The sequence below is a fragment of the Urocitellus parryii genome, chromosome 2 (assembly GCF_045843805.1).
Source record: "Urocitellus parryii isolate mUroPar1 chromosome 2, mUroPar1.hap1, whole genome shotgun sequence".
In the NCBI taxonomy this organism is placed as follows: Eukaryota; Metazoa; Chordata; class Mammalia; order Rodentia; family Sciuridae; genus Urocitellus; species Urocitellus parryii.
This window is the reverse complement of record NC_135532.1, coordinates 98,346,336-98,362,692: the sequence shown is the minus strand read 5'-3', so window position 1 is coordinate 98,362,692 and position 16,357 is coordinate 98,346,336. Positions and strand designations below refer to the sequence as shown.

The following is a 16,357-nucleotide window of genomic DNA, read 5'->3' as shown; positions in this document are numbered from 1 at the left end:
CTGTACCCCTTTCCGTGCAGGTGCGACTGCAGCTCTGGGACACAGCCGGCCAGGAGCGGTTCCGCAGCCTGATCCCCAGCTACATCCGGGACTCCACTGTGGCCGTGGTGGTGTACGACATCACAAGTGAGTGAAGGTCTATGCTCCATGGAGGGTGGCTCTCGGAGGACCCAGGGCCCAGGAGTGACCCTTGCTGGCCAGGCGTGTGTGCATGAGACCTGAATTGCAGGAAGGCAGAGGCCCGGGTGGGGTGTGAGTTGCTTTCCACTGCCCCCCACACACCTGTGACAGACCTGGACTGGGCTGGTTAGTCCTGCTTGGAGCAGGGTCCTGGGGGTCTGGGGAGCAGATGCTCACGAGGCTGGCCCTGCCCCAAGCCCCTCTCACTCTTCACTGCCCTGGATGACGTCTGTGTATGTTCATCAGGGTGGGAGAAGACGATGGCCTGTGCCAACCCAGACCCAGCAGGCAGGATCTGTCACTGGGGTCTCAGCACCTCACAGGGCAGCCAAGGAGCCTTGGGAACACCGGGGCTGGCAGCCCTGCTCACCCAATGTGCTCTGTGTCCCAAGCAGGCATTCTCAAGGCCTTCACAAACCTGAGAGAGACTTGGGGTCTGGGGTGGGGGCTGACACAGCCAGAGCTGCCTGGGCCTGTAAAATGGAAGCTCATGGCCGTGATTATGCTTGAGGTGGGAAGTCACACATGTGCCCCAGCTCTGCCTGTCCCTTAGTCCACCCACCACTTTCCCTGAGTGCAGGTAGGAGCTCGGTCTCCGAGGACCTGGGCCCACATGGCCTGGTACCCAGCAGAAGGGAGACCAGGCTGCAGGGAATGGGGGCTTGCCAGGCCAGGCTGCCTCCCCTGCACCAGGGATGTGGACTGCCGAGTGGCAGACACCACCCGGTGACCCGGGAGTGACCTCCCCATGAGGACGGTCACGTCTGCTGAGGGAGACCAGGCTGCCCAGAAACAGCCCTGCTCTCTGGCTGACCGAGTGCTCCTGGCCCTGGGTTGCCTTTCTAGCCCCTTTGCCTGCAGAGTCTGGGGTTCTCCTCACCCGCCTGTCCTCTCCCAAGCTGCTCTAAGCTCCCTCTGGGGAGGCCACTCTGTAGGGTGCTCCTGCCCTGGGGGCTGAGTGTCCGCCTCCAGCCCCTCACTGCTTCCAGGCTCAGCGGAGTCCGTGCACCCATTTCTCACATTTTCTTCGGAACCCTAAAGTCAGGTCTCATGATGGCCTCTACAGGCATTATTTCATGTGAAACTCCAGACGGTGACTTTCTGAGTAAGGCCACTCCTCTCCCCGAAAGGGTGGCTGAGCTGTTCAAGGGGCTCCCCAGGGCTCAGTTCCCAGTGGACTGGTCTGCGTGGGCTGGGCTTCCTCTCTTCACAGGTGACTAAGCCACTCCTGGCCTCTCTGACTAAGGGCTGGCTCTCATCTTCACTGTCCCCCTTTCTGCCTCCAGACCTCAACTCCTTCCAACAGACCTCTAAGTGGATCGATGACGTCAGGACAGAGAGGGGCAGTGACGTGATCATCATGCTGGTGGGCAACAAGACGGACCTGGCTGACAAGAGGTGGGTACCGGGGCACAGAGGTGCAGAGGCTGGTGAGACAGGCCTGCCCTTTGCTCCTGGGTAACTGCTCTGGACCAGGAACTCGGGGATGCATGGATGGCAAGTGTGTCCTTCTGACCTGTCCCTGGGCCCAGGAGTTTTAGGCACACTTGGAAGTACCCTTTCCAACCATGGGTGTGTGATTTCTGAAGCCGCCATCTTCCACCGCCCAGCAGGGCAGGCACTGAGCCGTGTGCACCGCCCAGCAGTGTGTGGTCTGGCCCCCGTCATGGTCACAGCACAGTCCCCTGATTGCAGGAGCTTCTGCTCATACTGCTTAGGTCTGCCGCTGTGAGAAGCCTGCACTGGTGCATGGTATGTGAATGCCCTGCCCTAGACGTGAGCCTGCAGCCTGTCAGCAGAACAAGCCTGACCCCCGGCCTGCTCAGCCTGGCTTGCTGCGATCTGGGGAGATGCTTCTGTGGGAGAGGCGTCTATATGCCCTCCAGTGTACCGGCTGACTTAGGTATCCTTTACACACATTTGTCTACTTATTGTACCTGACCCCAACCCAGACAGATAAAGTGACAGGTCATAGACTCCAGCAAGGTGCCTGGGCCTCTTGCAATGTGACCAGTGCATGCCTTCCTGGAGTCCTGTGTCACATGGGGAAAATGGGCTCTGATGCTTGCTCCTTTGCTACGAAGCTCTGTGGCCTTGGGGGAGCCACTTTCAACCTTGGCATTTGCATTTGGAAATGGGGGCTGACGATGTCACCCAGGGCAGCTTGTAGCCGGAAGCTCTTCACAAACAGGCTCTTGAACCAGTGAGAGTTGGGAAAGGCCGGTGGGTGATAGGCCTGCTCCTGAGCTCAGAAGATACCGTGGAAGGAGCAGGGAAAGGGGCTGGTGTGCCCTGTGCCCTGGGCCCTCTTCATCCTGGAGAGACTGGGATTGGCTCGGTCCTCGGATGGACCCCTGTGCTCGGAGCCTGTCTTCTGCTCACCAAGGGCCCTGGTAGCTCCCTTTGCCCTGCCAGGTGATCCCTCTCAGCCCAGGTTCCTCTGGTTCTGCCAGGGGCCGCTCCTCTATGGAACTGATTTTCCCCTCGTCCCCTCTTCTCCAGGCAGATAACCATTGAGGAAGGGGAGCAGCGCGCCAAAGAACTGAGTGTCATGTTCATCGAGACCAGTGCAAAGACTGGCTACAACGTGAAGCAGGTGAGGACACACCTGTGCCAGCCCCAGCACAGCTGGCCAGGAGGCCCACCCGGGACTTCTGGGGGTGCTGAGCCTCAGGCTGGGACTGCCCTGCCCTTAGGGCCTGGTACCTAGATCGGGGTCACCAACAAAACACCCATAAACCTGTGCAGTGGGGAAGGAAGCTGACTTCCAGAGCAGGGAAAGCATGTGAGGGGGACAGAGCACTCACCTCAGGAGCCATTTGGACACTGACCGTCACCAGCCACCAGAGCAGTGACCAGTCTTGGCACCCTGTAGCAAGCTGTACAGGGTCCAGCACTGACTCCCAGGTGACTGTAGGAAGCCGGGGTTCCTAGCCTCTTACCTCACTTGGGAGGAGCACTGCCAGACATCTTGGGTTCCTGCCTTGTATCCATCAAGTGCTCAGCACCTTGGAGGGTAACTTGGACTTGGAGCAAGGAGCCCATCGCCCATGGTGGAGGGAAAGGAGTTGGAGTTAGGGCTGAGCCGTGGAGCAGTGACTCTTACCCTGGATCCACAGAACCCAAGGAGTGCCCAAGAGAGAATTCAGCAGTCGGCAGACCTGGGCTCGAGATAATCCCACCTGTGCCGTCTCTGACCTCTAAATTACTGTAGCACGTCCTTCGGCGATGAATGCAGGCAACCAGGTTCAATGACATTAGCAGGAACCTGTGACTCCTTCTCCCCCTCAGGAATCACAGGTGTTTTCTTATGGCCTCAGAGTGTGGCAGGTGTCCTGGACTTTACATGCATGGCTCTATTAACATCATAGGAGTTATTAGGGCTACAGCTAGTTCCTGCAGTTTAATATGTTCACAAGGAAGCACAAGTGTCACTACGTCACAAATTTGTTTCTTCCTAAATATTTTAGAAATATTTCACTCAGTACAAATGGTCTCCTCTATAAACCTATGAACTTGGTTTTGTACCTTAGGAGGTGTCCGTAGACTTAACCAGGCTGCTGGAGGCGGCCTGGGCTCAGGCCAAGGCGGGGGGAGAGCCCTGCCTTCCAGGACCAGGGGGCCTTGGCGAGGTGGCGAGGAGGGGGCACTCAGAGGTTTGGCAGCAGGGCACCTGCGGTGGGTGAGGGGATGCTGAGGAACCTGGCTGGTGTTCCTTTTGCCCTTCAGCCCCAGCATCGCCTGGGAACGTGAGGCAAGCCACAGATGGCCTTCTGGATACAGTGAGCGCCGTCCATGCGGGCAGTGCTGGTGGTAGAGGAGGAGGAGGGGCCAGAGGAGCAGGAAGAGACAGTGGGAGGGGCACTGTGATGACCTGAGGGAGGACACAGATCTCCCGGGATCTCAGATGGCTTTGTTCATCCCCACCCCCTTCTCAGTCTCCATCCCTGACAGGTGTAAAGTGAGAACTGTCATGGTGTCCCCTGGAGGAGGAAGCATGTCCTGGGGACACACAGGGGAGCCTGGGCTGTTGCTCCTTATGGGTCCTGATGAAAAGTCATGGGCACAGTGGAGCAGAGGGCAGGGCCAGGCCGACCTTAGAGCAGGGGCCAGCTGCCCAGCCTTCCTTCCGGGTCAGGGAGACATTGATGCCCCCACTGCTCCCAGAATGCTCTGCAACCCAGGCAGCAGTTAAAGGAGGTCCCTTTAACCCCTGTGTGGTTCAGGGAAGGAGTTCCTGCAGTGCAGACTGTGTGCTCTCAACAAGAACATATCTGCTCACAGAGACCCATCCCCACCCCAAGGGCATCCTTCTTGGCCATTGGCAGAGGCTACAATCCATCCGATAGATGGCAGAAGGCCTTGAAGAACACTCACAAGGGGAGACCCAGGCCCTCCATGTCCTTGCCCACTTGTCCTGGCCCTCTACAGGCAGGGTCCCACACCCTGCAGGGCCTACCAGCAGCTTCCGCACTTGGGCCCTCACCTTGTCACCCAGCCTGGCCTCAGACCTGAATAACACTCACTCTGTCTTCTGAGATCTCATGCAGTGGTTTTAAGCCCAGAGCCCACTGGGTTCCTGCAACTAGTATCTGTGGAGAGAAGGGGAATGTTTACGTGTTAGTCTGTTTGAGCTACTGTAACGAACTGCCATAGAGTGGGTGACTTTATATAAATAAAAGAAATTTTTTTTCTCAGAGTTTTGGAGGCCACAAGTCCAAAATCAAGGTGTGGCAGATTCAGTGTCTGGTGAGGGCCTGTTTCCTCACAGATGGTACCTTCTAACTGTATGCTCACATGAAAGGGACAAGCACGGTCCCTCGGGCCTCTTTTATGAGGGCATTAATGCTATCCGTAAAAACTCTGCCCTCAAGACTGATCACCTCCGGAAAGGCCCCACCTATTAATACTGTCACATGGGGAAATAGGTGTCAGCATTTGAGGTTGGGAGGACATAAGCATCAGACCACTGCCAAGCCCCGCCCCAATACACACACACACACACACACACACAGAAGCAGTACATGCACACACAAACACCCAACACACACCCACACCTACAAAAACACACAGAACCCCACACATTCACTCCCTCATTTGCTTATATAGACACACATACACACACACAAGCACGCACACACACACAGTATGCATATCACACTCACACCTACACACACATCCAAACAGACCTCAGTGCTTGCTGTGTTCACACTCACTGTGACCCTCACTGTGACTGAGGTCCCAGCTCCCAGCCAAGCTGCCTCTGAGCCATGGGTCACAGGTCCCCAAGGAAGAGGGTCACTTGTCTCAAGGGAAGGTGGGAAGCTGGTTTCCCACACCCAGTGCCCACGAGGGCGGTGGACAGAAGCCTGACTGTGGGAGCCCAGCTCATTGTGGGCCAGCGTAGGTGGGGGCATCCCCGGGGCTCACCTGATCTCCCCGTCTCTGCAGCTCTTCCGGCGTGTGGCGTCGGCTCTGCCCGGCATGGAGAATGTCCAGGAGAAGAGCAAAGAGGGGAGTATCCTTTTCCTTTGACAAGTGAGTGAAACGATGAGCCCGAGAAACCTTTTCTCTGAATAATATTTTCCTGCAGCAGAGAAGCTCTTGCTGGGCCTCCATGCAGCCTCCCTGGACTGCGGGGGCCACCTGTGCCCAGGGACAGGGCTGAGCCCATGGTCTTTGAGCCCTAGCCAGCTCTAGCCGTCGAGGCCATCTTCCTCCACAGCGGCGTGGGGAGACCTTTCAAAGGGGTGTGTAAGCGTGATGGTGAGGGGCGGGGAGCAAGAAGAGGTGGCTGTTCCTTCTTTACCTGAACACCCACATGTCTCATGGGTACAGATGGCCTCTCCACTGCAGAGGTGGCTTCCGAACACTGAGCCTGTACGTTCATGCTACTCCACGTGAGACAAGTCCCCCACCTGAGGCCCCTTCCATGTCCTGTGCCCCGGCATGCACAGCCCCCACCTCCCCATTGCTCTATGGAACAGGGTTATACACCACTCACATAGTCCAACCCGAACCTGGGCCGACACCTACATGCTGACATTGGGGTTCAGGAAGGTAGCCTGGTTTGCCTAAAGTCACACAGCATGTAAGTTGTGGAGTTAGGATTCATACTCCAGCTTGCTTCTTCCATATCCAGTTCTGTTCCATTCTAAAACACCTTCCCTCAAGGATCAGATGAGAGTTGCTTTGGTAGGTGAGGGCATTACCCACAGACTGCCCTTCCTTGCACCTAGTCAGATGCTCCAGTTCAAGTTAGCCACTAGAGACCTGGGCACTCATGTCCCAGCCTGCACCCTTCAGAACAGAATGTGTCTCCCCAAAGCAACTTCCCAGCATCCTCCACTCGTCCCTCCAGGACCTCAAGGGTAGAAACTCGTGACAGGTCAGAGAAGGAAGCCAGAGAGGCCAAAGGGCCCCTTCTAGCTGAAGAGGGTTGAAGCAAAAGAAATGAATAGCTTGATGCTAGAAACCAGAGGTGACGTCCCTCTGTCTGACGCAGCCCAGTGCCAGGGTGGGGGTGGGCTCCCAGCCCAGAGAACCTCGAGGCTGCAGCCAGAGGAAGCCTGAGACAGGCTGTAGGGACAGTTGGCCCTCCAGCCTCCTCAAGGGACTCTCAGAGCAGTCTTGAGACCCAGGGAGCAGGTGCCTCGCCAAACCCAGAGGATGCACGGTGGCCAAAGGGAGTGTCACCTGATTGTCCATGGTGAGACTCCAATTCCAGGTGAGGAAGCGTGTTGGGGCACCTCACAGCGCCCGCAGCAGAGCTGGCTGCACGTCTCGGGGTACAGCCCATGGTGTCACCGGGCAGGGGCTCCTGTGACGTGCCGGAGCATACCAAAGGCAACCTGCGGGGCAGGATGAGAGCAGGACCAAGGGCAGGAGGAGACGAGATGCAGTGAGGAGCGGGTTGCAGACGGCCCGCTCCACGTCCTGTCCACTCTGAAGACACAGCAAACTGGTCAGGGTGAGTGTTTCATTCACATTCTCCCAGGGTCCAAGTTCAGGGTTCCAATTAACACATGGTCACTGTCTCACCCAGCTGCAGGTGACCTCTGGGCCCTTGGGGAGAAAGAACACAGGGCAGATAGCAAGCAGATGGCACAGGACTATGTAGTCTCTGACCCTTTTCTAGCAGATACAGTCCCACCCTCTCTCTGCCCAGGAGCCCTCTGGCTGGGGCCTGATTTGAGGAAGGGGCTGGAACAGCCTAGAGCAGACCCCCTAGATCCTGAAAGGGACCAAGAGGTTTAGCCAGGGTGGTGGTCTGGCACTTATGTTTACTGATGGCTCAAGCCCAGGTGTTTGGGAGCTATGTTCTTGGAGGTCGTGTTGGAACTGTATTTAGCATGAAGAGCTTTGTGACATATGCAAAATTCATACTCACCCTCGCTCACTTGGCTCAGGGCATGGCGGGCCCGTCTGCTGCTTCCAGGTCCACATGAAGGGCTACTGGGCCTCATCTTCACACCCAAGACAGGGTGCTTCCCCAGGGCTTCCCTGCTGGCCCTTCTGCCCAGCAGCCCACCCCCACTCATCCTCTGCTTTCTCAACTAAGTGGGGCCAAGGGGCCACAAAGTGGTTAAGCCTCAAGCCCCTCGCTGGGTCTGCATATGCAAGGCTCCCTCTCCTGCTTTGTGCCCAAACAGCATCTCTCTGTATATGGGTCCTGGGCTCTTTCTGAATAAGGCTGGCATTTGCAAAGTAACTTGGGCACCTCATGAAGTGGTCCTAAGGGGACAGGACAGTCATGCCCCAAGCAGGGAAGAGCAGGCCCAAGGCCTCCCATTTGTTCAGTTGACGGCTGGGACCAATTCCAAACACTTGCATTCTGCCGTCCTTATACTCTCTGACAGAGCACAAGGGTAGCTGACACCCCAGACAGAGAGGTGTGGCAACCTTAGAGAACCTGGAATGGGGGACACATGCCTGGCGGGTTGGGCAAGACGGTAACTGGCTGTCTGGGTCCACCCATCGCTATCCCAAGGACCAGAGGGGAGAGGAAGTGTGGTCTGTGACGAGCCATACTTGAGCCAGAGGAACAGAGGGACTCTCTGGGCTCTGCAAGAAGGCACATAATAAGCCTCTTGTGGCTTATGGGCAACTTCCACAAGGGGCTTCCTCTTGTGGGGATCATGTAGACACGGGTCCACTCATTCTTGCCCATCCTTTCCACTCAGCAGGCACTGTATTGCACTGGTATGTGGCATTACAAGAAAGAGGTGACATTAAGTGACAAGAGTATGTGTGGAATCTCTGGCAGATGATTTAAACCTGTACTTGCTAATACTGATGCCACCTGTGGCTGTACACATTTAGTTAAAGTTGGATCCAGTTTGAAGTTCAGTTCCTCACTTCACTAGCCTGGGTTACTGTGTTGCTGATGGCTACCATGTGGGACGGTCAGATGTAGAACATGTCCACTTTTGCAAACCGTTCTTTTGAACAGGGCTATTCTGGGCCTGTCTGTAGAATCCGTTCCCCAGGTGTCTGTGCATTGAGACTCTCCCAGGGAACTCGCTCAAAATATACACCCTGAGCCCATCCCCGGATCGACTGAGGTGGGGCCCAGGGAGATGTATTTTTAGCAACCTTCCCAGGAGATGTTTGATGCAGTCCACTTGGGAACTGCCGCTGTGCAGTATACAAAAGCCCTCTGAGTCCCACAGCACCGGAGAAGGTTTATTTTTAATGGCAGTCAGGTAGCTTTCATATTGGACAGAAATTAATGCTGTAACTGGGACCAACCTTTCAGCTAGATCCAGTGGTTCTCAAACCACAGGGGACATTTGGCAACATCTCTAGACATTTTTGGTTGTCGTAAGTTGGGGGAAAGAGAAACATGTTATGCCGGGTTTCTGTTCTCGCGACTAAAAGGCTCAGGGGTCACTCCAGTTGAACTGGGCTAACTGGGCTGCACAAAGTAACCACACTCTTGAAAAATACCTTTTTCTTTGGGGTCGCTGTGACGGCTCCTCTGACCTTAAGGGTCCACAGAAAGAGAGAGAGCGAGAGCACACGCTGACCCCTTTTATTGAGGAGAAGCTATTCAAATGAGGCAAGGGGTCAGGTTTCAAGGGGCTGAGTCTATCTTCACGATGTCCACTGTCAGCAGGTTGACTGACACCTGGGTAGGCCACACCCAAGGGCACAGTAAGAGAAGGGGACACACCCAAGGCACTTCCATGGCAGAGTCTATCCTAAACAGGGCAAGGGGTTATATTACAAAGGAACAGGTGAGCGTAGCTTCATCCATGGGGCTGTAGCAAGACACACCCATGCACCAGACACCGCCCACATTTCTGTGACTGAGCGCCTCAGCACCCATCCAGGGAGTGTGACTCAGTCACGTGTAAGGTTGGTCTCCCACAATGTTACTGGCATCTCGTGGTTAGAGGGCATGCACAGGATGGCACCCACAGTGGACATGAGGGTGAAAACCTAGTGCAAGAGGATTGTGGCACAGCTGGGTCATTCAAAAATGGAACTCTGGGCTGGGAATGTAGCTCAGCAGCAGGACTTGTGCTTAAGATGTGCAAGGCCCTCGGTTCCATTCTCAGCAGCAACAAATGAATGAATAAGAGCATAACTCCATGGTCAGATGGTTTTGGTGTGCACAGGCTCCTCTCTCCTCCGTCCCCCGGCTGGACAGTCGTGTTTTACTGCACGGCCTGAAGTCTGATGTTGAAGTGCGGCAGCGCCTTAGTGGGGCCTAGCCTAGTGCCCAGCACAGAGTAGGTGCTCAGTTTTACCTGGAAAAGCTCCTCAAAGGAGGTAACAAATGCAGGAGCCCTGAACAAAGGAGGAGGCAAGGGAGCCTGGGTATGGGGAAAAAAATAGTCTGTGCCTAGGAAGGAAGGGGATCAGAGGTCATGTTTACAGGGGGAGGATCTGACTGCCAAGCCTCTGTGTGGGATCAAGGGCAGGGGATAAGCCAGAGGCCACACACACATCAGCCATCACACCAGAACTGGCTTTGGGAAGGCACCATGCTGAGAAAAGGCTGGGTGGGCTCAGAGGGGGCTCCTGGAGATCAGGAGAATCCAGTGAGGCTGATGCCTTGGCCAGCAGTGCAGAGGGGGCCTGGGGTCAGCAGAGGCCACAGAACCACAGGTGGCAGAGAGCAGCAGAGGGGCTAGGTTGTTGGATTTTTTTTAATGATTTTCTTTCTTTCTTTCTTTCTTTATTTAATTTATTTATGTTTTATTCTATTTCTCTGCAGTACTGAGGATCTAACCCTGGGCCTTGAGCATGCTAGGCAAGTACCTTATCACTGAGCTACACCCCAAGCCCAACAGCAGGGCCTTCTTGGCCGTGGGTTTGTAAAAACAATAGGGAGCAGAAAAGTAGGACTGCCCGAGGGGGGTGGAGAGGATGAAGCCGGGCAGTGGAAGGCAGGCGGTCGCTTATGACCTGTTGACCATTTTGTTTGTATTCTGCCATGGAATAGAGAGTATGTATGTGTTCACATACCTGCATACATACACAGGAACAAGAGAGGACTCTGTGTGTGTGTGTGTGTGTGTGTGTGTGTGTGTGTGTGTGTGTGTGTGTGTTGTTAGAGGTGGCAATATTGATTCTGAGCTTCCTAACAGCCAAGGAGCGACAATGTGATCTTCAGGACACACATGGCTTTTCATGATACTTTAAGCAAAAGAATCTCTCCTGTTGTCCTCAAACAGGGGACACAAAAACCTCCCCAGGATGCTAGCAATGAGTGATAAGCAGGACTTGTGATCCCCCTATGCCCCAACCCCACCCCCAGCTCCATTGCAGTCCTACAGGAATTAGAGCCCATCTGGGCCTGTGCCAGTGGTGCATACCTATAATTCTAGGAGGAATCTCAATTCAAGGCCAGCATCAGCAATTTAGGGAGGTTCTAATTTAGTGAGATCCTGACTCAAAAAATAGAACGGGCTGGGGATGTGGCTCAGTGGTAAAGCACCCCTGGATTCAATCCCCATTACCAAAACACAAACAAAACAAAAAACCTCATTAAAACCCAGCCCAAGAAGAGTGATCCTACTGTGGTACCGAGGGCTTGGTCAGCCATAATTAGAAGGTCTAAATAATGAAAGTCTCTGGTTTATTCCTCCTGGTGAGAAGAGGAAGGAACAACCTGGTTGTGTTTTGAACCTTTTCCTCTGGTGCTGATAAGTGCTACTTGGCCCACGGTCCCTAAGGGCACCAAAGGAAAGGGCTGGAGAGGGGGCCATGTTTAGATCCAGTGGGTATGGCCTCCCACATTAGCCACCTGGGAATCTAAGTGACCTGCTCTGACAAGCGTGCAGGCTCGGTGCCCCTGCTGCCCACCAGGGCAGGGCCGTGCTCCCCTGTGCTTTCACATGTGAGCATTCGGGCCTGGCTGGTGATGGAGCTGATAGGTAGGACAGGGACTCCTGGCCTGTGTGCCAGTGATGTCACAGCCCAGGACAAGCTGTGCTCGGGATGGACAGGGCCTGCAGGGCTCTCAGCGAGAGTCATCTTCCTTAGCCGGCACCCCTGCAGTGATCGACATCAAGCTGGACAAACCCCAGGAGCCCCCGGCCAGCGAGGGCGGCTGTTCCTGCTAATGCGGAGCCTGACCTCGGCTTCCTCCGACACTACTCGCTTGTTGTGTTGCTTCCTATTGGTTAGCTTCCTATGGGGTGGGGAATGAGTTCATCAAGATGGGAGGACTTTTCTTTTCTCTCTGTCTCTAGGAGTAGGGTGGGATGGGGAGGGAGGCTGGGCATCAGGGATCACATCACTCTTAACAGCTGTTACTCAAACGACTATTTTTTGGTTTGGTTGTAATATATTGTACTTTATTAAGATTGCCAAAAACTGTTAAAATTAAAAAAAAATTTAAATCATGTGTATACAACTTTTTGCCAGATAAAAATGTAGTCATTTTTATTTGAAAGATGTGCTTTTTGTTTTTGTATATTTGTAAACTTACAGAAAACCTTTTCCACACACCTCCTCCTTCCTGTTCTCTTTGAACTGTCCAACACCTCTGCCTTCCTCCCCTCTCCAGCCCAGTAAATTAAAACGATTAACTGAGTAACTAATTAGGCTCCAGTCCCGGGCCATTCAGCCCAGACCAACCAGGCCCCACATGGTTAAATCAAACATTGGTTGAACCAAACAGCCTCCAAAGAGGCTTGGGCCTTCTGTGGGCAGCGAGGGGCATGAGCAGGGCCCTGAGCTGAAAAGAAAGGCTGTAGACCATAGGGAGGCCAGGCAGCACCCCCCAGGAACTGCTTCTGCCTCCCCTTTTCCTACCCTCAAAAGCCTCAAGGGGGCAAAGGGCACAGGCAACCTGTGTGTTCTGTGCCCACTCAGTGACCAGTAAAGCAAGAGGCCTTCGGAAGGACGGGGTGCTGTTGGCAACTGTGGGCTGAGATGGTGTGGTTTATAGACCGGGGCACTCTGTATAGTTCTGGAATGTTCTAACCAGCCTGTCAACCAGCACGCAAAGCTGGGTTGACTTAGAAACTCAGTGTGTGACTCCAGGTGGCGTACCACCCTGGAGCCCTCCTCCCAACAGTCAGGGAGGCTGATAGGGCCTGTACCGAATGCCGATGGTCCATCTGTGATTGGGTGAGGAAGGCAATTGGTAGAACCACCTTGAGAGAGACGTGTTCTCAGACCCTCAGTTGCTAATACAGCTGAGTGTTGTTCTTAAAAAAAAAAAAAAAAAGCCAATTTCTTCATGTTTTCACCCCACTGGCATGGTACAGTTGAAATCTTTGTGCACGTACCTTTGTGGATATTGTGGCTGCACTGTGGGCACCTGAGGGTAGGATCAAGGTAAAGACTCCAGAAGGCTGCCTAGGGCACTGGGACCTGCCCCCAGAGAGCCATTCTCACCATTCTGACTCATTCCTGAGAATGGCTTAGACCTGAGAACCTGTAAAGTCTTGGAAGAAAACTTTCTCTTTGTAACTCACTCGGCTGGCACTCCAAATTGACCCAGACTTACCACTGCCCCCCGCCCGGCCTGCATGATGCCAGGTATTGGGCGGTGGTGACTCAGAATAACCCCTCTCCCACCCAGCTGGCTTTGGCTCCCTCCAGTCTGTTGATAGACATGTCCTAGATGGGCTAAATGACCTTCTGAGGTGTACAGGGTGAATTCCTCCAAAGGCAGAACTCCAACAAGGTCATTTTGGAATTTTGGAATTTCTCAGAAACTAATCCAAAATGGCAGCCAGCAGGTGTCAGGGCTGATTTTTATGCAGTGGGTCTGCCACACACCATCAGCCTAAGAGCTGATCTCAAGAGAGGAATCTATCTTCAGGTGAAGAGGAAGCAGGATCCCAGTGGGCACCTCTTCTGGAGGGCAAGGACCAATGTATGAGTGTAACTCAAATGTCACGTGTTTAGTTTTTATATGTGTGTACATAATTATATATATAGATAGACTTGTGTATACACCTTCCACAGACACATCCTCACACAGAGATACATGTGATCAATGTATATTCTTGTCTTTCCTGCTCTCAAGTTGGAATTTGCATTGTGATAAAAGTTTTGGAAATTCAAAAGTACTGCGACGTGTTGAAATAAGAAATATTCAATATTGTCAAATAATCTGTGATTGTCTTGCCATCAATAAAAATAATGCATAGATGTGTTAAAACTACAGGCAAAAATAGCCCAAGGGAATATCTCCACCACCTCTCTATGTACTTACATTCAGGGGGCACGTGCCTGCATGGGCCAGGGTTTCCCTGCATCCCCGCCATGGGCACACCCCCAAGTGGTGCTTGTTGGAAGAGTGCTTTCAAACTTGTTTGAATCTATGGGAGTCTACATTACAGCATCTGGCCTGGCTGGCAGTGAGGACAGTCACTTTGGGCCTCTGGGACAGCTCCGTTGACAGGGATTTGCACTGGGTCTTGGTGAATGAATGTATGGTGGGTTTTAATTTTCTTGGCATTGAAGGGTAGCTTTACTTAAAACATCCTATAAAACAAAGTAGATACTCATTTCTCTTCTCATGTGCACACAATCCAAGGCACCATGATGTTTCCCATCATGACACAGAGAGTCCTGCTTTTCCTAGACTGCACACAACGTCCTCTCTTGAGTTCAGGCTTTTCCCTGAGCCTGTGGCCTCTGAAGGTAAGGGCAATTGTCCCTTCTCATCCTCCCACCCCAGTGGTGCCTTGCCATTCCATGACCCAGTCATTCTCAACCTGATGCCACCCTGCTCTCCCTAGGGTCTATAATGGTAACCAGACCTCTTTCACAGAAATGGGTTGGCTCCTTGGCTGTCATCTTGAGTCAGTGCCATTACTATCCATTTGCTTGAGGGAGGATCTTGTCTCAGAATTAAGGTTTAACAATAAATGGCCAGGTCCTCTTGAAGATGATGTCATGAACTTGCTTTGAAATCCGCAGTGAGACTCCACATCTTTGCTGAATCAACACTGGTTAGCAGAGGACAAAGCCTAGGGTTCCTTTTAGGACATGATCTCAGTTTAGTCATTCAGCTCCTCTCCCCAAAGCCTAGATCTGACCTGGCATTTGGGCAGGAGCCTCTTCTTTTAGCCCACTTTCTCTTTAGGGGACTCAAAGAAAAGCTGTCAGTAAAGCGCCTATTCCACATCAAAACAAAGCATCAGAAAAGTCAAGATCATAAAAAGCAAATGGCTTATTTACAAAGGCACGTATGCACCAGCAGGAAGGCGGGACATCAGTATCTCGAGCGCTGTGTGCAGTTGTGTGGTCCCAGATTAAAATCTGCTTGGTGGCTAGAGGCCTTCTGCCATCACTATCCCCACTATGTTTCTATCACCATACTGCAGTGTTCCCAGGTCCAAGGAAAGCAATGGATAGGTCAGTTCTAGTGTCTCAGGAAACAGAAACAAGATGAAAGTGGTAGCCAAGTGCAGACACATCTGGGGTGCAGCGTCTCTATTATCCAGTGGCTAACCAGTGCTGGGAGCCCCTATCTTCAAGTACTAGATGTGACAAAGGATTGCCACCTCTGGCTTTGGTGTCCTACAGATAGAGCAGGCTCATTCCTTCACAAATGAAAGCAGGTGAGGATGTCAGGACTGGAGACCAGGTCACTGAGGACTGCAAATAGTCAGAGCCATGTGAGGGGCAGCTGAACAGATGTATGTGTGTGCACTGACCAGAGTGTTGTGTGCTAGTTTCCAAACTACCTCTCCCCAAAGAATGTGAGGCACCGTCACGTTGCCACAGCAGCATAAGGCAGAGATCCCACAACCCTTCCTGTTCTGCAGGCGGGAGAATAAGACCAAGAGGGTGACTTGATCACCCAGCAAGTCAGGAGTGATCTGAACCAAGGTGTTGCCATTCTTCATCCATTGCCAACCTGTGTGTGTCCCTCAGGCCATCTCTGCTTTGTGGTTAGGATGTCAGATTCTTCCCAGTGTATCTCAGTGAGATAGGAGAGAATACAGATATTATTTGGGGTCCCCAAGTCTACTTAGATCATCTGGGGTGACCACAGACATCAGGGCACCCTTTGAATTTCTGCTTGACATCAACTATTTTGGTATTCCCGAGTCTTGAGACCTCAGTGTGCAGCCTCCCTGGACTCCAGACCTTCCCATCAGGGTATGGTTTATCAACAAAACCTGGCAATGGGGCTTTGGCTGTTTCCTTCATGAGGTGGGAAATCTCCACAGCGTTGAAGGCCAGCCTGCATCTTGTGGTGTGTGTTGACTCCCCAGCTCACTTTCCCCTCTCCCCTCCCTTTAAAGCGATCTGCTGTGAGAAGCACAGAGGGTGGCCTTTCCATCTGTTATGGGCTCAGAAGGCATAGCGGCCATATTGACTTTACATTAAACTGTGTAAAATGTGGAAAAGACTCAGCATGTTGGTCAAACAATAAACTGTCCTAATTCTCAACACAAACCTCTTGTCTAATGTTTCTAAGGGGGGGCAGTTACACATGGGGGGAGGGTTCAAAAACAGATCCTCAACTGCACGCTCCCCAAACCCCTCTTCTGTCCTGGTGTCTTTCTCCTGCTCACCTGGGCTTTACGCCAACTCTGAAGGGGTAGGGTGGGACACTGGGAAGACTACATCCATGCAATCCCACAATCTTGTCTGCCTAAAGGCAGATGGAAAGGGAAGTTCCAGGCAGAGCCGAGACTCAGGTGTGACTTTTTTCATCATTCAGCTCTCTAACTGCCTGGGTTAGGGTTAT

General features: G+C 53.1%; 1 protein-coding gene across 1 annotated transcript in view; it reads left to right on the top strand.

The window, feature by feature from the left end:
• The window catches only part of Rab6b (RAB6B, member RAS oncogene family), a 62,831-nt gene extending 46,793 nt beyond the window's left edge, over nt 1-16,038 (top strand). The window contains exons 4-8 of the mRNA XM_026384034.2: nt 21-126; nt 1,467-1,578; nt 2,683-2,776; nt 5,632-5,698; nt 11,692-16,038. Coding sequence (XP_026239819.1) covers nt 21-126; nt 1,467-1,578; nt 2,683-2,776; nt 5,632-5,698; nt 11,692-11,756 — 444 coding nt within the window. The 3' untranslated portion in view covers nt 11,757-16,038. The remainder of the gene's footprint in view (nt 1-20; nt 127-1,466; nt 1,579-2,682; nt 2,777-5,631; nt 5,699-11,691) is intronic.
• Nucleotides 16,039-16,357: the final 319 nt, after the last annotated feature.